Source organism: Dermacentor variabilis, chromosome 2, assembly GCF_050947875.1.
Source record: "Dermacentor variabilis isolate Ectoservices chromosome 2, ASM5094787v1, whole genome shotgun sequence".
Taxonomy (NCBI): domain Eukaryota; kingdom Metazoa; phylum Arthropoda; class Arachnida; order Ixodida; family Ixodidae; genus Dermacentor; species Dermacentor variabilis.
In genome coordinates, this window is record NC_134569.1 from 185218763 (window position 1) to 185238629 (window position 19867).

General features: G+C 43.4%; 2 protein-coding genes across 2 annotated transcripts in view; one reads left to right on the forward strand and one right to left on the reverse strand.

Moving 5' to 3' along the window:
• The window catches only part of LOC142572999 (uncharacterized), a 76695-nt gene extending 67087 nt beyond the window's left edge, over positions 1-9608 (reverse strand). Inside the window, exons 1-2 of the mRNA XM_075682485.1 lie at positions 9432-9608; positions 4753-4844 (exon numbers count right to left, since the gene is read on the reverse strand). Coding sequence (XP_075538600.1) covers positions 4753-4844; positions 9432-9573 — 234 coding nt within the window. The 5' untranslated portion in view covers positions 9574-9608. The remainder of the gene's footprint in view (positions 1-4752; positions 4845-9431) is intronic.
• A 592-nt stretch (positions 9609-10200) lies between these two features.
• Positions 10201-19867, forward strand: part of LOC142573000 (mannose-P-dolichol utilization defect 1 protein-like) — an 80536-nt gene continuing 70869 nt past the window's right edge. The window contains exons 1-2 of the mRNA XM_075682486.1: positions 10201-10364; positions 11061-11126. Coding sequence (XP_075538601.1) covers positions 10277-10364; positions 11061-11126 — 154 coding nt within the window. The 5' untranslated portion in view covers positions 10201-10276. The remainder of the gene's footprint in view (positions 10365-11060; positions 11127-19867) is intronic.

The following is a 19867-nucleotide window of genomic DNA, read 5'->3' on the forward strand; positions in this document are numbered from 1 at the left end:
AGATGCTTTATTACTAAAACTGATGTGCACGGCACTTAATGGCAGAAAATGCTGAGTTAAGTTTACGTAGCGTAACCCAGATAATCACACTCTTGAAGTTCGCCAAGCTGTTGAGGAGGTGAGAGATGAAGCCCCTAACAATTGGGGGGTGCAGCTGGAGGTTTGCTAGCTTTTTGGTCATCCCCACCAATAGAGGCCTCCTTTTTCGGAAGTTGTTGCACCTCTCCAGGAATTACAGCAATGATTACGCACCTTACGCTGGTGAATGCCCACGCAGCATTCTCCCCAGCACCAACTCGTCGAGATGCTGCTTCATGGTTCCTTTCGTTCATTGTAACTGAACTAAGCTGGCTAACTGGTTGTTATAAGTGAGCGGACATATAAACTATCTTTGCTGTGCCCGACATTCATTATTAATTTAATTCATTATTTCATTCATTATTTTCCCTTCATTAATAAGCAAACACGATGATATCAGTGAAGAAAAAATGTGAAGATGTGATTGGGTATATGCGAAAGAAATGCAAGCGTGATGTCTCTCACGAGACATTAAAGGGTCTCCTGTTGAGTTTGATGGCCCGTTGGCAGCTCACCAATACTGTATGTGGCACATGGACAACCCTAAATTGCAAATGTGCTTTGCACTGAATAGGCAACCTTGCAGTCTGTGTGATCCACGAGAGTGGTGTATTGACACTGAAAGTTCCTTGAATGTTGTTGCTTGGCTGTGTGTCAGCCAGGCCAGCCAAGGCGTTGGCCACAATGCACATGCGAGTCCAGAATGTGCCGCTTCGAGTCGTTCTTGCTGAGTATTGGACATTTTTGCTACCAGAATACATACTTACAAGTGCAAGTGAGCAAATATTCGCTTTGCTGTAACTGATACTTGTTTTGTATCTTGTACTTTTTCTTATAGCCCAAGTATACTCACTGAGAAAAAACATGGGCAACCGAACATCATGATACCTTTGACATATCCAACAATTTGTTATATTCAAGTCCGTTATGTTGAGGTTCAACTGTATACGTAGTGGACCAGTTCCTTTACTAGTCCCCAAGTTTGATTTTACTCTACAGCGATTCCCTTCACTCTGCTCCCCCACCCACGGCTATGCGCTAGTCTTATGTTACACCTTCTGCCTAGAAAAGTGTTAGCGCCACCAATGCAACGCACTAACTGGCTTCTGCCTGTGAAGGATCCCGAATCGGGGGGAAATAAAAACCCGCGTCATTATACGATGGCATCACAGTAAGGGCACAACACAAATTCAGCAAGAAAAGGAAAACCTTCAGTGTTCTCTCCATACAAGTAATTCAGTCCCTCTCAATAAACACTGAATGTGCTCAAAATGAGCCAGGCTGCTTTGTTTTAGTGTTCTGGTGTGAACAGTACTAGCATCACATGCAACACCAACTGTAGCACGCTCTGTAGCACCAACTGTGCACGCAGGTGCTCCGCTGTGCATGCTAGCACCCACCAACATTTTAAACATTAAAAACATGAGACCTGCCACAAAGAACAGGTCCTTCACAGAACAGGTCTGTTCTCTCAGGTACGTTTCTAGGGCGTAAAGTCAGCTTATACACAGTGACAACTTTGTATGGCAGCACAGCTAAAGCTATGGAGCTGAAGCACATATATTTTTTACTGTGCGTTTGCATGTAGTCCGCTAATGTAAGCAACTAGAAGCTAATTACTTTATATATTAGAACTACCATTTCTGTACGCAGGATTACGTCAAATCACATAGTATTTGTGCACGTTCGTGCTTCCAGTGTGCAATGTGGTATGTTTTGACTGGGAGTGCAAGTGGTGAGCTGTGGCTGCTAGTTGCAGAAAACATAACTCCGCTTGTTTGGTTGTATATATAGGTTCCGAACTCACCCCCCCCCCCCCAGCACCTTCCATGTAATAAATACACCACATTTATCTGTAGTATAATACATAATACTTAAAGCTGTAATGAATTACATGATGCATAGCTACACCTTTCTTTCATCTGTGACGCACTATTTCTTTTGTTTGGTTGTGAATGCTAGCAGTGAGAGCTCTCTGGTGTTCATAGCACTGCCTGCTATGTATGAAACGGAATAAAAGTTTGTGTGGGTGAGGCCTTGTCATGATTTGCTTGTGAGGCCTTGTTACAATTCTCATTACTGACGAGCGCCACTAACTGGCTCGAACAGCAGCGCCCATTCACATGCAACAAGGGCCTGCACACCAACAGCTTATTGTATGACTATGCTCATTGGTGCTGTCTGCCCACACTATCTTCATTCTGCTGACAGACGTGTGAGTGACTGTTGCATTAACAATGCAAAATGCTTTATAACTAGATAGAAGATGTCAGTGGAATGAGCTCTACAAACGGCTATAATTGCAGACTCATTTTTAATTCCATAGCTACCATGCAACAGCAACGAACCAATTTCTCAACCCTGCAATCCAATGAGACACTTACGCAGAAGTTGCAGAAGTTTCACCTCCCTGACCACACCCTGCCAAACAATCTATGGGCAAACTGAAGATGGCGCTTCTGTCGATGACTGAAGGACAGCGCATCAATGCTACAAATCACAACAGTAGTTTCTTCCCTCCAGCTGCTTTAGAAAATCAGGCCATGCCTCCTTGAGGATTGTCTCCATAAAAATGAGATAGAAATAAGCCCAATAAGTTGGAACCTCGCATCACAATGGCACCCATTCTGTTTTCACTACGTCCTGTATCGGTCCAGCTAGCTACAACACTTTCACACACTGAGTCTGTGTTGACATTTGTGTCTTGTAGCAAGGTTTCTCATAATAAACGGTTAATTTAGTCATGTGAGTAACCATAGCACCAGTACTGGGGGTGCTGGCAAGAGAGAGAGAGAAGGGGAGGAAAGACAGGGAGGTTAGCTAGTGTAAGTACTGGCTGGCTACCCTGTGCTGAAGGAAGGGGTAAAGGCGCTGGCAAGCATCGGCCAGGGAACAAACGCAGGCGTTCATTGTGAATTCTCGTTCTTTAAATAGCAGTGTATGGCCAAAACGATCGTGCCACCCTTTGCCAATAACCTACGAGGGCAAGGTTAGGGTGCTGGAGCACAGCTACTTGAGTGACTTCGCTCCACCACTTTGTCTGATCAGCGCTCTCTCGCCGCCACTGCTAGAAGGCACGGGGGCTTAATGGTTTCACCCATGCAGCATCACAGGAGAGATCATGGGGCATCTGCTGATTACAGGCTTGAACAGAATGAACAAGACAGTACCTGCCATCGTGTACTACTATAGCATTTTCTGGCCAAGAAGGTGGAACTACAGAGAATGACTGCAAATATGAAAAGTATGAATGCATTTATGATAAATAATGCACAAAGAAATAAGAACACAATGTGAGGAAGACTGTCCTGACTGAAAAGAGATTTGTTTAAGATGTTTGTAAATGTGGGGTGAATTTTGGTGAGGTCTGCTCTGTCTTTATCACCTTTTAGTATGTTGATGGCCGTGCAAGACGTTGGCACGTACCTTGTATAGTCTCCCTTGTTATTGCAGGGGGATGTGTGACGATGCATTCTTTCTCGCTTTAATGCTGCTGGTTGCCCCGGAACAAATGCTGCTTCTGCCACAAGAGTGTTATGTCCTTGACTTCCTTGCTTTGTGTCCCTGTCTTTAAAGCGAGCTTTCCTGACAAACCCTTCCAGACTTTCCTGATCGTGGCTGTATTGTCAAACAAGTGCGTGCCTCACGTCACATATCATGTGACGTGAGACCACGTTTGCGCGAGAGTGCGCGAGAGCCTGTGCTCAGGTGCCAGCTTCCTTTAGGCCAAGAACATAGAAATGAAAAACGAAAAATAGTGGTCAACTTTACCCCTGTCTTCCGCATCGTGTTTCTCTCACCATACATCTGTCCTCACCATCCTTCCCTTGACAAACATCACATTCATCCTCGTGACATCCCTGTGAAATCCCTCCGTGCACATTTGCATGAACAGCTGTTTGTATCTATGCTTAGACTGTGAACGGTTTAGCACTTAAACGTAAACGCTGTGTCACACTGAAATTGTGACTGGTATGGTGCATAAACATAAGCATTGTGTGAGATTACACATTGCATAAATGACAATAAAGCACCACTTTAAAGAGATTTTGTTGTGTTTGTTAGACCTGCAAGATTATTTTTGTGCACCTCTTATAATGAAACTACGGATGCTGAGCTTCGGCACACGCAGTCCAAGTTGTACGATGGAGTGCGACACAGCTTTAAGTTTCTCTGACCTTACACAGCTTGTTCGACCTGAAGAAGACAGCCACAGTTAAATCAGCATATGCTATGCGCGCCATCTGCTTTGTCGCAAGTCTCCAGGGCAAGCTGAGTAGTGGGATAGCACATGACAAATGGCTGCAGAAAGGATGCAAGTACCATTTTGCTTGTGAGCAATGCATAAACCATGCGGCAATCCCACATATCTGCCAAAGCTAAGCACATTCAAACGATGGAATAGCATAAAACAACCATGCCCACTAGCGAATATTGCACATCCTTGAAATTCTATGCTAAAGCATAACAAATTTCTTTTTTTCCATTTGTTGCATTATGAAAATAAGAAGAAAATGCAAAAAAAAAAATTTCCAGCAATGATCGGTCGGTTGCGTAAATTTCCCTTCATAGTACGAAAATGTTGCCAGCGAGTATGGGAGTTTAAACAGCAAAAGCAAAAGACGTATTTTCATAGTTTCCCAATTCAAACAATGTGAAACAAGCAGGGCCGACCTTGATGAGTGCTTTCTCCCAACGGTCTCGCTGCACTCTCCGGTTTGCTTTCCTCAGGAGGTGAACATGCAGGTCTATCAGGGTCTGGTCCACTGCGTACCGCATGGCAAAAAAATACCATCAAAGCTCGTAGCGATTCTGGTGGATAAATTTTTATGGGTTTTTAAAAAACCCTGTTATGCCCAAACACAATTCCACATCAATGAACATTAGAACACCTTGTTCACCTTTATCTCTGCACATGAAGAGTATGTTTGTACAAATAAAAAAAAACTACGAAACGTTATTAGAGTTGGAACTTTACTAGTACAGTAATTAATTACTTATTCGTAATTAGTCTTTAGGTTAGGATTCCCCCCAACTGAAAGCCCGCTCCAGCATATAAAAAATGCTACAATAGGCTACGTGTTAAGTTTTCCACACTTGAATCACAATTTTGGAGCACCAAACTCAGCGTCACACAAATGTTACACATTGGACATCACAGGGTTAAGGTCTTTTGAGGTGCGACACAGCATTTTCGAGAATCAAAGCAACATTACTAGCACACCTTCAACATAGGACTGTCTTCAACGAGCAAACCTTTTTATTGCAAACATGGGAAAATATATATATAAAAAAAAGGCTTAGCAAGCAAACCACTGCAAAGCTGTTAACTGGATTGGACTGGCTCAATTTTCGCACAACTACTTTGCCCTTAGAAGAGGACTAAAAGGGGACAGAGGACGAAATTGATGGCTCCCTGTAATGTTCTTCAAAAAGCTCTTTGCATGCATTGCAGTTTAAAGGGTCACTAAAGCGGAAAGCTCAGATGTACTCGTAAATTTAACAATGTATCAGGAAAGCCAGCCCCTCCTGCCATGAGGTGACGCTTTACCACAGCATCATGGATTTTGACACTGTTTGTTCAGGCCTAGTTAATCTTTTACCATTAAAGATGGACTACCTCATATTCCAAAAGAGGCAATGACTCAATTAGGCAAGTTTCGAAAACACTGAACCACAATGAACACTTGTGTTTGGGTGACAATATACCAAACATGAGAAAACACTTTGAAATCTGTGACGTCACAGTGACATACAGGCACCAGGTTCCAGTATGAAATTCTGAAAAATGAAAGTTTCACCTTCATTTTTATTACTGTTCAACCTCTTACTGTAAAATTGACGAAAAAATTGCTTTTAACGAATACTTTATCAGTCAAAACTGATTTGGTATTTCTTGTGTGTGCTGCTTTAATGGTGGTGGAAAAAAATATACTCACACATAAAAAGGTGATTCCCAATCACGGAAAGAATAGCTGACAAGACAGATTATGTCAACCCTTGTAATATTGACACGTGTACTTGTTTATCTTTATCTGGCAACCACGTTTCACCGGCTAACAAATGTTATCGCGCAGCGCAGGACGCGCTTGCATGTATCGGGAGTCTCTGGAATGTTATTGATGGTTCCATCTGCTGTCTGTCACTGAACCTTGTGTTCTTCAAAAAGCATGTATGCGCGACGCGAATAGTGTAGGACTTTATGGAAGACAGATGGGTCCCAGCAGTTACTCTGGAACATTCGATGACTGATGTATAAAAGCCTCCACGCTTGACCCGCTGATCAGATTTTGACGATCGCAGACTGTGTTCGCCACTGTCGCTGTTCTTTAAGTGTAGCCTGTTTTTGTGGGCACAGGTTTGCCCAATAAAAACTAGTTTCGTCTTTCACAGTATTGCTACTGTGGTCTTTATACATCACTACCACGTGACAATATTAACATTGTAGTAGAGGGGAGAGTCAGATGTAAGAAAACAATAATAATAATAATAAATGCTTTTAAGCTTGGCTGGAAGGAAACTCCATGATCTTTTTAAGCATCTCACGAAAATTGAAGGTTTTTCAAGGTTCTGAGCACGATGATTTGACAACCAAAGGTTTGCCAGGGTTTCACAAACTATAAACTCTCGCAATGCTGATATTCGAGTTTCCTTATTCTTCCATGAACACTGAAAGTTGGCTGACTAATGACTGGTACATTTCACATCAATTGCAGCACAAAATTAGGCTCTTTTTCTTTACTCACTTATCTATGTGTTATCAGCACTGGCATTGCCGGAAAAGGCGTACACGAGAAAAAAAAAAGAAAACGAACTGAGGCCATGTCATAGACTCAGACGTCACATACAAAGCATGAAAAAAGAATTAATAAGGAGCATTACACACAGCTGCAGCAAAGCATTTAAACCTGAAATAATCTTCGGCATTAAACGAGCAGATGATGTCACGGCTAACGGCACATTAAATTGCTTTGAATCACAAGGTATTCTTTCAAAACCACCTTCATGTTAATTTCCCAAAGAAAGGTTGATTATATTACCAGCAAAAAGGAACCCTTCCTATTGCAATATCATGCACACACCGCACCGTCTGCATGTAAGCGTGAAGTCAACTGTTTCAATGCATTTTTCTTAATTAGTTTTTTTTTTTTCAAAGAAAGTTCTCAACAGAGGCTGCGTTGATTCTGTAACGTCATTTGTAGGTAAACACATAACTGCTTCCGAGCACATATCTGCAGCGATCGCCAAAATCCGTGACTCCATGGGGAGGTCGCACGAGAACTTGAGTAGTTTTGGAAACAGTTCTTCTTTAAAGTTTTCATTTTTTTTTTCTGGCTCACCACACCAATGCTTTTGGCAAGAGTGACAACCTTTTCGCTATATTTTAGAAGTTTAATTTAGCAATCAAGCTTACTATTCTGCTCTAGTGTCTCCGTACCAGCATGCATATATAATGAGAAAAGGTGCTTTATAATACATGCAGAGGTGATAATACCATGACATAAAAAAAAAAGAATGCTACATTTATTGAAAAAATACAGGGGCTGGTAGCCATACAAAGATAAAAGATTTTTCTAGTGTTGTTCACGGCTTATGATGTAATTTTACTTTAACATATGTCGCCTCGGCATTGACGAAGGATCCTTTCGCAGCGCATGGAAAAAAATTAAGCAAATAAACTGAAACAAATTATGAAGTTCAGTAAAAACACTTTTGCCACATTCGGTACAAAATCACAAATAACCAATTAAGTTGAAATACAGCTGTACAAGAGTGCCAAAAGACAAATTAAGAAATATAGAAGCTATGAGCTTGACTGATGTGCACAAAACGTTGATTAACAAGCCCTTGTCCTGTAATGGACATAAAAATAGGCTGCTGCTGCTGATGATGACGATAAAGTCCCAAAATAATATTCCTTAGGGCACACAACAACAGCAACATTCTTCATAAGAAGAAAAAATCTGGATTTAACTTTCCTAAGATCATAGGCTACCGGAAAGGCCGAAGGCAATGTAGAGCTTTAGATTTAGCATTAATTTAGCTGTATTTACCATGGAGTATACAAACGCCCAGTGTGACGCCTTGAAACGAGAAGCGGAACTAATCTGCAGCCCGATCACACGCATCAGCACGCACCACATGACACGCGCTTTCGGATGCGGCGCGCGCAATGCGGTGGAGCCGACAGCCGCGCGTTCCAGTGTCGGCCCGCCCACGGCGTTTCCACACCACAGCGGCCGCGTACACTCGCTTTCTTTTTTTTTCCTGACGATCTACAAGCCGTGGTCAGTCTATGCAGAGAGCACCCTTGTAAAAGAAGAGGCGGAAATCGCTGAACACACACGACACGCAAGGCAACCAGCGCACGAGACGACGGTGTCGAAGCGCCGGCGGCGGTGCAGACGACAAAAACTGCTGGCGTGCGCAGAAGGCGGCTCTAACGCCGGCGCTAGCAATATCGTTACTCAACGCGTCTCTAGAGGCGCCCAAGTCCTTCGGCAGAGCGCAGTCCCGGCACTAGCCGTTAGCGGCGATCACGTCGATGTGATAAACGTTACGTACTACTCTCAAAGCCGCCTTTTTCCCCCTTTCGCTGGCGGCAGCGCCCGCGCGTCGGACTCTTGCGCTCTTGCCAGCGGGAGGCGCTTCCGCTTATTTTTCTTTTCGCCGTTTGCTGTCCCAGTGCGTTCCGGTCAGCTTCGAACAAACAGGTCTCCCCGATCGGCCGTTTCGAAGCGCGCCGGGCACGCACACTTTACTACCGCTGCGGCGAAAACGACAGGTTGCTACAATCACAAACGGGAAATTTCCGACGATGAACACGTGAACCCAGGCCCCCAACCACGCTGTCAGCGCAAACTGCGCGGCTGCTAACGGCGGCGGGCGCCGATGGTCGGCGAGCCGTACTACTCCGTCGGCTTTACGGTGCACCCGTCATCGCTAACCTGCAAAAGTCGGCAGCTGCTGGGTGACCTACGCGCGTCGGGCTGTCCACCGGCATTTGAACCGAGGCGCAGAAAGCGATTTTTCCGCTTGCTGCTGCAAAATGCCCAGCTCCGTAGCGCCGCGCGACCAACGCGATCGCGACGGCCAAGTCGGCGTCGAGCCATGGAGGTCGGACTCGCGATCGTTGCTACACGGAAACATGACGCTCGGCAGCACTGTTTTTGGAGGCGCGCGTTCGTGGCTCAGGTGCCTGCGATCGTGCGATTTCGCGATTCGCGCACGCCTGTCGATGTTGCGTCGTTGAGGTACGAAACAATACGACGCTAACGGGCCACCAATTTTCAAGAGGGGAGAAGGGGGGGACGGCCGTCGGCGGCATTACGACAGTGCAGCAGATCACGTACCGTTTTTGGTATCCTCCAGCATAGACTGCAGCTCGGAGATGGAAATGTTTACGCCACATAATTCACCGAAATTCAATATAAACGAACAGATCACCGCAAAGTTTGGGTCGTCGTGACAGTTTTCTTCGGCGCAGGTCGCCATTTTAGAAACGCTCTTCGACAAAGGTTGTGTCCATCAATGTTGACAGCTTTCGGGCATAAATCTACTAATAAAACAGTCATTTTGTGCCTCACCAAGCTGCTGATTTTTATAAAATACTTCATTCAGTGCTGATATTGCAATACGTAAACAACGACCAAGTTATAATTATTCGTAGACATTCATACACATCGAATGACGAAGTTCACTCTTTAAAACTTGCTAGACGTTGTAATTCGTTCTATACTATTTTTTACTTTGACAAAATATTTGTTTATTACTTATATCGATTTACTGCTGGCTTATAACTTCTCTTGTGGTGCTGCATGTTAAACAGCAGAATAAAAAAAATTGTAGTCATGCAACACTGTAAGAAAGATTACTGAGTTTATAGTAGAAACACTCTTATTTTACTGTGTTACAAAGTTCTCGATATATTGCATCATAAAAAGATAACTGTAAACATTTATTTGACTTTTCAGCTGCAACTTACAAGCTAATTTATTATTTTATAAGAGGCGATAATTTTAAATGTCATGATTTGCTTCACAATTTTGCAGTGAACGGCTTTGTAAAACCAGCAGAAAGTTTCGTACTCTGCATAGTGCTGTCTGCATTTTCGCCACTGTGGTGGTTTAAACGCTACGGCACGTCGTCACCGTACTTCGGTTCAGTTGTTGAGTTTCCGTGGCGGTAATCGCGCGATATGGGTACGTTAGTGAAGCAAATATTAGAAGCCTTCTTCCCTGGAAGATGCTACGACGAAATAATCGTACGGCACAACTTCGGAAATGGTGAGTCGGCGACCAAAGCTGTAGCGTCCTTGTTTACCCATCTGGAACACAGTGACACCCTCGGGGTCGTCTGCTGTGTGTCGGATGATCGCCGCGTCCGTAGAGGAAATAACGAAGGCAAAAAGTCCTCGGGCGAAAAGTAACGAGGAAAAAAAAAAAAAACGCGTGCGCATGTTTAGATGCATATCGCCCCTGTTTTCGCTTCGCCTAAATTTGTCGAGTGACAGTGCGAGTCCAGACTTACGTTTATTTAATGCGAGATGAAACGCGCAAGGCGACACTTTAAATGGTCGTTTTCTTGGGAACTGAAATTACGGGGCGTTTATTTGCGAATGAACGTGCACTTGCTTCAGACATGTGCTTTACCGAACTTTTGCTTCTTAAGTACTTTGTTCGGTGGGGCAAACTTAAAACTTGTATCGTACTGCCTACGGGCAACGTCCGTCCACTTACAAAGCTGCCTCGTCGGCGGTCATGTGTTATCGCGCGATAGTGCGTCCTCGTGAAAGTTTTAAAACTTGCATTGTTCGGTCTTCCCGGTGGTTCCATTGTCGCCCCGAACCGCTTTGAAGGCACCTGCTTCCCTGTTGGCCCCATAATCACGTCTAAAAGCCCACGTACGATGTTTTGTGCCGAGTGCTGCTTAATTATCATCTCCGTTTTTTTTTTCCTTTTTTCTACCTTCTTCTTTTGCAGTGGGCTGTCTCAAGTTGGCGCTGAGCAAATGTCTAGGCTACGGCATCATAGTCGGATCCACGCTGGGTGAGCTGAAAGGGCGCGCCGCATGCGGCTGCTCACCGATCCACACGTACCAGCGCAAAACATCTGGTGGCAGTTTTCTGCCAACAGATGTGAACAGATGTGTTTTCTGCCAGAAGCGAGTGAAATGTCGGCAGCGATGTGTGACACACCGATTTCAGGGACTCCGTGCCTCCCCTCCTCTATTCTTTTTTTTTTAGTAATTCTTTTATGCTGGTACCTACTTGCAGGTGCCTCCACGTAACAGCGGTCATTTGAATTATTATGCTTAATAAAACTGCACCAGTACTTCATCGTTTATCGAGAAAAAAAGCTTGTTTTAAAGTTAAATGCCCGAATGGTGAAACAAGAAATGAAATTGATTTAATACTTTCTCTCGATACCAGCATAGTGCAGGACGTAGAGGTGTTAGGTAGGGTAAAATGCAGTGATCATAGGTTAGTGAGGGCCGGGATTCACCTCAATTTGAAAAGAGAGAGAGTAACATTGTCAAGAAGATATAGGCCAACCTAGATGCAGTAAGGGGAAAAGCAGACCAATTCAGGTTGGCGCTTGCAAAGAAATATGCAGCCTTAGAACAGAGAGATGAAGATGACATAGAGGCAATGAATGAAACAGTAACTAGGCTGGCTTCAGAAGCAGCAATTGAACAACAAAGGACCTAATAAAGAAACAACAAAGAATGAAAGTGTCCAACTCAAGAGATCAGATAGAATTTGCGGAACTTTCAAAACTAATGAACAAGGAGAAAATAATGGATATTCGAAATTATAATGGGAGGAAGACTGAGGAAGCAGTCAGAAATGGGCGCAGCCTGAAATCACTGAGAAGGAAACTTGGCATCGGACAAACCAAGATGTGTGCACTGAAAGATAAGCAGGGTAATATCATCAGCAATCTCAAAGATATAGTAAAAGCAGCGGAAGAATTCTATTCTGACCTGTACAGTTCCCAGAGGAGTCAGGATACCTCAATTCGAGGTAATAATAAGCAGTATACAGAGGCTCCTTCTATAACTAGCGATGAAGTTAGAGGGGCCTTGCAAGATATGAGACTGGGAAAAAGCAGCAGGAGAAGATGGACTACCAGTCGATTTAATCAAAGATGGATGAGACATAATGCTTGAAAAACAAGCGGCCCTTTATACGAACTGTCTACGACTTCAACGGTCCCAGAGAACTGGAAGAATGTCAACGTTATGCTAATCCACAAAAAGGGAGAAGTTGAATTGAAAAATTAAAAGCCCATTAGCTTACTTCCAGTGCTATATAAAATATTTACCAAGATAATTTCCAACAAAATGAGGGCGACACGTGACTTCAGTCAACCAAGGGAACAGGCTGACTTCAGGAAGGGATACTCTACAATGGATCACATCCATATGGTCAATCAGGTAATCAAGAAATCTGCAGAGTGCAATAAGCCTCTCTATATGGCTTTCATAGATTACGAAAAGGCATTTGATTCAGTAGAGGTACCAGCAGCCATAGAGGCATTACGTAATCATGGAGTACAGGTCACTTGAAAATTATTCAAGCTACTAAGAAGTATTCAAGCTATAAAACTGGGAAGGCTTAGGAGTAAGGATCAACTGCAAATATCTTGGCAACCTTTCATTTGCAGATGACATTGTCCTGTTCAGGAACACTGGGGCCAAGTTACAACAAATGATTGAGTACCTTAACACAGAGAGTATAAAACTGGGGTTAAAGAATAATATGCGGAAGACAAAGATAATGATCAATAGTTGGGCAAGGGAACAAGAGTTCAGGATCGCCAGTCAGCCTCTAGAGTCTGTGAAGGAGTACATTTACCTATGTCAATTACTCACAGGGGACCCTGATCATGAGAAGGAAATTTACAGAAGAATAAAAATCCGTTGGAGCACATTAGGCAGACATTGTCAGATCCTGACTGGAAGCTTAGCATTATTATTAAAAAGAAAGGTGTACAATGAATGTCTTCTACCAGTGCTGACGTTTGGGGCAGAAACTTGGAGAGTGACGAAGAAGCTCGAAAACAAGTTAAGGGCTGTGGAAAAAGCAATGGAAAGAAGAATTTTAGGCGTAACATTAAGAGACGGGAAGAGAGTGGTGTGGATCAGAGAGCAAACAGGGAGAACCGATATTCTAATTGACGTTAAGAGAAAGAAATGGAGCGGGTCAGGTCATGTAATGCATAGGTTAGATGACTGGTGGACCATTAGGGTTACAGAATGGGTGCCAAGAGAAGGGAAGCGCAGTCAAGGACGGCAGAAGACTAGGTGGGGTGATGAAATTAAGAAATTCGCAGGTGCTAGCTGGAATCGGTTGGTGCAGGACAGGTGTAATTGAAGATCGCAGGGAGAGGGCGTCGTCCTGCAGTGGACAGAAAATATGATGATGATGATGATGATGACGGCTCCCAATTTACTTTTTATGTTTTGCAGTTAGACTGTTTTTAATCCAAATTTAATACACAGCTTTAGCAGATTTAAATGTCTGCTACTAATCAGCAATGACACTAACGTTAATTAATTCTGTTAAACTTTTCATGAGATTTGGCAATTAGCTGCAAAGCATAAAACTAATCAGTGGTCCTGCTGTAGGGGTGCAAAAAATTATCTATGTAGTTTCACAGGAATACTGCGCCATGACCAGACATGCTGCTTATGCTCGGCGCTCCCAGGGAGCATGTTGGAAGCTTTATAGATCGGCATTGTTTATGTTTTGCTGTGCCCAAATTATCAGCACCCAGACAAAGAGAAAACTGTATTAGGTAAACTCAAATTTTTTGCTAACTGTATTTCAAACAAAAATGTGCAGTCTGCTTTCTGATCCACACCACTCTCTTCCTGTCTCTTAACATTACGCCTAACATTTTTCGTTCCGTCGCTCTTTCCATGGTCCTTAACTTGTTTTCGAGTTTCTTTGTCAGTCTCCAAGTTTCTGCCCTGTATGTCAGCACCGGTAGAAGACATTGATTGTACACCTTTCTTTTTAATGATAATGCTAATCTTCCAGTCAGTATCTGACAATGTCTGCCTAATGTGCTCCAACGGATTTTTATTCTTCTGTAAATTTCCTTCTCATGATCAGGGTCCCCTGTGAGTAATTGACATAGGTAAATGTACTCCTTCACAGACTCTAGAGGCTGACTGGCAATCCTGAACTCTTGTTCCCTTGCCCGGCTATTCCTGATTATCTTTGTCTTCTGCATATTAATCTTCAACCCCGCTCTTACACTTTCTCTGTTAAAGTCCTCAATCATTTGTTGTAACTTGTCTCCAGCGTTGCTGAACAGAACAATGTCATCTGCGAACCGAAGATTGCTAAGGTATTTGCTGCCGATCCTTACTTCTAAGCCTTCCCAGTTTAATAGCTCGAATACTTCTTTCAAGCAGGCAGTGAATATCATTGGAGAGATTGTGTATCCTTGTCTGAACCCTTTCTTTATAGGTATCTTCCTACTTGTGGTAGGTAGCTATTAAGGTAGCTGTGGAATCTCTGTAGATATTTTCCAAGATATTTGCGTAAGTGGCCTGTACTCCTTGATTACATAGTGCCTTTATGTGTGCTGGTATCTCTACTGAATCAAATGCCTTTTTGTAATCTATGATAGCCATGTAGAGAGGCTGATTATACCCTGCGGATTTCTCGATTACCTGATTGATAACATGGATGTGATCCATCGTAGAATATCCCTTCCTGAAGCCAGCCTGTTCTCTTGGTTGACTGAAGTCAAGTGTAGCCCTTATTCTATTGGAAATTATCTTGGTGCATATTTTATAGAATACTGAAAGTAACCTGATGGGCCTGTTATTTTTCAATTCTTTAACATCTCGCTTGTTGATTAGTATAGCGTTGGCATTATTCTAGTTCTCTGAAGCACTTGAAGTCACGAGACATTTCGTGTAAAGGGCCGAAAGCTTTTCAAGCATGATATCTCCTCCATCTTTGATTAAATTAACTGTTGTTCAATCTTCTCTTGCCGCTTTACCCCGATTTATGTCTCGCAACACCCTTCTAACTTCATTGCTAGTTATAGAAGGAGCTTCTGTATCCTGTTCATTACTACTTCGAATGGAGGTAGCTTGGCTGCTCTGGGTACTGTACAGGTCAGTACAGAATTCTTCCGCTGCTTTTACTATATCTTAGAAATTGCTAATGATATTACCCTACCTATCTCTCAGTGCATACATCTTGGTTTGTCCAATGCCAAACTTCCTTTTTACTGATTTCAAGCTGCTTCCATTTTTCATGGCTTCCTCAGTCTTTCTCACACTATAATTTTTGAATATCCCTTATTTCCACCGTGTTGATCAGTTTTGACGGTTCCACGAATTCTATCTGATCTCTTGAATTGGACACTTTCATACTTTGTCATCTCTTTGTTAGGTCCTTCATTACTTTGGAGAGCTTACCTATTGGTTGCTTTGGCGTCTTCCCTCCCACAATTGGTGCTTCTGAAGCCAGCCTTCATTCATTTCCTCTATGTCATCTTCAGCTCTCTGTTCTAAGGCTGCATATTTGTTTGCAAATACCAGCCTGAATTTGTCTGCTTGTACCCCTACTGCATCTAGGTTGGCCTGTTTCTTCTTGACCAATTTTACTCTTTTTCTCTTCAAATTGAGATGAATTCTAGCCCTCACTAACCTATGATCACTGCATTTTACCCTACCTAACACTTCTACATTCTGCACTAAGCTGGGATTGGCAAAAAGTATGAAATCCATTTCAGTTCTTGTTTCACCATTAGGGCTTTTCCAGGTCCACATTTTGTTCCAACACTTCCTGAAGAAGGTGTTCATTATTCGCAGCTCATTCCTTTCTGCAAATTCTACCAGCATCTCTCCTCTAGCATTTCTAGATTCGACGCCGTAGTGGCCAATTGCTTGTTCGCTAGCCTGCTTTTCCCCCACTTTTTCATTGAAGTCGCCCATTACTACAGTATACTGAACTTGCACTTTTCTCATTTCTAATTCCACATCTTCATAAAACTGATCTAATTCATCACCATCATGAATGGATGTTGGTGTGTAGGCTTATACTACCTCTAATCTATACCTCTTACTAAGTTTGATTATGTCTACTGCTACCTTCTTACTAATGCTCTAGAATTCGTGTTGCCCGCTATGTACTTATGGAGTAGGAATCCTACCCCATATTGCTTCTTATCTGGAAGGCCTCTACAACAGAAGACATGGCCATCAGTCAGCACTGTATAAGCCTGTTCAGTTCTTCTAATCCCACTAAGGCTGACGATATTCCAAAGAATGTCTGATAGTTCCTCAAAGAGTTCCGCTAAGAGCCTCACTCGACAGAGTTCGGGTGTTAAAGGTTGACAGGGTCAGTTTCCATTGGCGGCCTGTCTGGGTCCAGAAATTTTTAGCACCCTTTGCTGCGTTACAGGACTGACCGCCGCCTTGATCAGATGCTCCACAGCTGCTGGGGACAGGGCCATGGGTTAAATGTAGGAATCATGAGGGAGGTAGTGGCCAAACACTCCACCAGGGAGGCCAATTCCTGTTTTGGTGAGGGAGTGTCCTTGTTGAAGCATATTGGGCCTTCCTAGTCTAGTTGTACCTGGATTAGTATAGCCCCACTCGCCCTCTGCATCTTTTGCTGGTGTCAGGCACCACTCCGAGCCTGGAATTGTGAGCAATACCAGTTTTGAAATACTTGTCAGAGAACTTTGGTCATAGCTTTCAAAATGATGTGTAAACAGTGCTGGGCACACAGTCTGCTTTTATGTATTGAACAAACTTCTGTGGGAATTGAGATCAAGGCTGTTTTACACACATGGTCATATTGTGTTACCATTTACGCTTCGGTAGCCTCTTTTTCTGACTTTCATATTTTAACAGTAGTGGCACTTAACCAAAGTAATTGTTGAAAGATTGTGGGCATCACATTTAGAATTGTTGCGTAAAATTGTTGCTAACAACTTGCATTAGACATGTTACATTGACTTTTACACTTTTGTTTCAAGAGAAAATTTAAGCCCAGACAAGGGTGACACTACATTTATCTGCTTTTCATTGTTGTTTGTTTGTGGTGCACAAAACATGATGCTCTTTTAGATGGCACTTTTTGCTTTAACATTCCCATTTAATCCCTGATAAAGCTCTCCACTCCTCCTCTCTCCCACATTTTTACTTTTTGGTCTCTGATCAAATGGCAAGAAGTGTCTGTGAGAGTTGAGGACATTGTGAATTCATGCAGAAGGAGTTTTGCAATGTGCCATGTGTACCTTTTGCTGCATTTGCATTGCTAGCCACTTAACAAAATGTTCAAGGAACCTGTATTCTAGTGCAGGTGTGAACTAGGTTCGCTGATGCACTGATATTTTCTTTAATTTTTTATGGTTGACACAGCTGTTGTCCTTATTCGCAACACCAGTTAAAGTGAATTTTTGAGTCATTTGGTCATGAGTGATTTGGTGAACAAAAAGAGAGAGAGAGAGAGGAAGAAGATAAATGAAATACAGGGAGGTTAACTAGGACTGAACCCAGCTGGCTACCCTGCACTGGAGGAAGGAAAAATGGGAGGGAAAGATTAAGAGAAGAAGAGAAAGTTCGCTTTGGAGAATGCCGGTGTAGTAACAGTTCTCCGCGCTGTATCACAGACGGTCACTCAATCCGGATGACGCACAATCACTCAGTCTGATAGCCTTCAGAAATCGCAGCAGTGCGTTTGTGGCCTTTTGTAGCTTTGATAAGCAAGGTCATGGTCTCAAGATTTTGTTCAAGGCAAATTTTTTTTCTGTTGAATTGATTTAGAGCTGGGGTGCAGAGGTCATGGCATTCATATTCAAGGGATGGGCAGTAGCACAGGAGGTGTTCTACAGTGTCCTCAACACTGCAGGCATTGCACTCAGTGCTATTAGCCATTCCAATCAAAAATGTATATGCATTGGTGAATGCAACGCCCAGGCATAAATGGCACAGCATTGTTTCTTCACTTCGTGGAAGCCCAGGTAACAGCCGCAGTTTCATAGATCGGTTGAGAGAATGCAAACGATGGTGAGTGAAGTAAGGTGTGTGCCACTTCTCCAATGTCATACGATGTACTAGCTTGCTTATGTGTTGGGTTGTATCAGTCCTCGGTGAAGGTACAGAATCAAGGTTTGTTCCTTTGTGTGCTTTCCTAGCAGCTTTGACAGCGAGGTCATTGCTGGAGATACCACAATGACCTGGCAACCACTGAAACGTGATGTCGTGTCCTTTCGCGATCACATGATGGCGTGTTTCTCGTATCTCAGACACGAGTTGTTTCCAGCACCCACGACAAAGTGCTCAAAAAAGACATTGGTGGGCCGCCTTGAAATCGCAGAATATTGCCAGTTGGTCGGGGGTTAATTTAACTAACTGCGCCGTAGAGAGCAACAAGCTCCAAACCGGTTGACATTGTGATGTGAGAAATTCTGTATCGGATGCTTATTGGATCGTGATGGGATAACCACTGTGCCAGTGGAGCTAGTCTGAGTGGAAGAGCCTTCCCTATAGATGTAGACTTGGTCAAAGTAAAAATTATGCAAACAATCCAGAGTTGCTTGCTTCAAGGCCAAGGTAGACAGGTCGCTCTTCATTCTTATTCTTGGAACGAAAAGGTGCACTTGAGGTTGTCGTAAACACCACAAACCTGACTGTGAATGTGTCGAGGGTGTGAAGCCTAATGGTAGGGAGGCACGATTAGTGCTGACTACATAGGAGAGTGACGCCTGTGGTCATCGTTCTGGCAGGTGAGCAAGATAGCTTGATTGTATCTGTGAAATGTGGTGAATATGCGCTCTCTGTGTGTAGGTGCTAATGTAAGTCATGATCAGATGGTCTTGAGGCATTATAACTGTTCCTGCTGCTGAGGCACTCTGCAGAAGGCCGAGGCAAATGCATAGTGCGTGTGCTTGCATGCTCTGGAGTGCTTGAAGATTTGACTTGCAAGTTTTAGAAAGCACAGCAGAGCTATAGCATAGAAATCTCGCAAAAAGTAGTCGTTATAACTGTTGCGTGTATCCCACTGATGATCTCCATGTTATGCCCGTGATAAAATTGGAAGACGTGGACAATAGAGGGGAACTTCTTCACTTGACGAACAAGGTGTGACTTATGGCTAGGGCATGATTTTATGGCTGAAATGGAAAATTGCCATCTACCCGAATGTAGCCTGAATCTAGAAAGGAAACCCATATGGGTTTCTTAGACGGAGAGCTTTGCAGTGGTGGAAAAGTTTGTCTTGCTCCGGGTTCAAGATCAATTTCCTCAACTGCAAAGCTTTCTTTCTGAAAAAACTCATTCAGACTTCCTTCGTAGCTTCATGCTACATCCGGGTGGATGGCTTCTTTCCCTTTCATGTCATTTCCTCCACCTTGAGGGATTCCGCAAAACTGATTTGCCAGATTCCATAGGGGATTATTAAACAAACTTTCTTTGCGAAAACCCCTGCGCCTCTCTTGTGTCGCCGAATAGCTATAGCTCACACTCGATGATGATAAAGTGGTGCCTTTCCCTTTGAAATGGGTGGCCGTTACAATGACGGCCGTGCAAAAAAAAAAAAAAGAACTGCAAAGGTGTGTTTCAGGAAGAGTGGCCGGCTTCTTGCCTTCAACGCACACCCACATAGCCACGGACACTTCTCCCCCGGACTTCCATTGACGCTGTTGGCAACGCCGTCGCCGTGATGTTTCTTATAAAGTCTAAGGGCGATAACATCATTGCAGCGCGCCGTATGCTGTAAGCGCGAGTGAATGCGTGCGGGAGTGAGCCG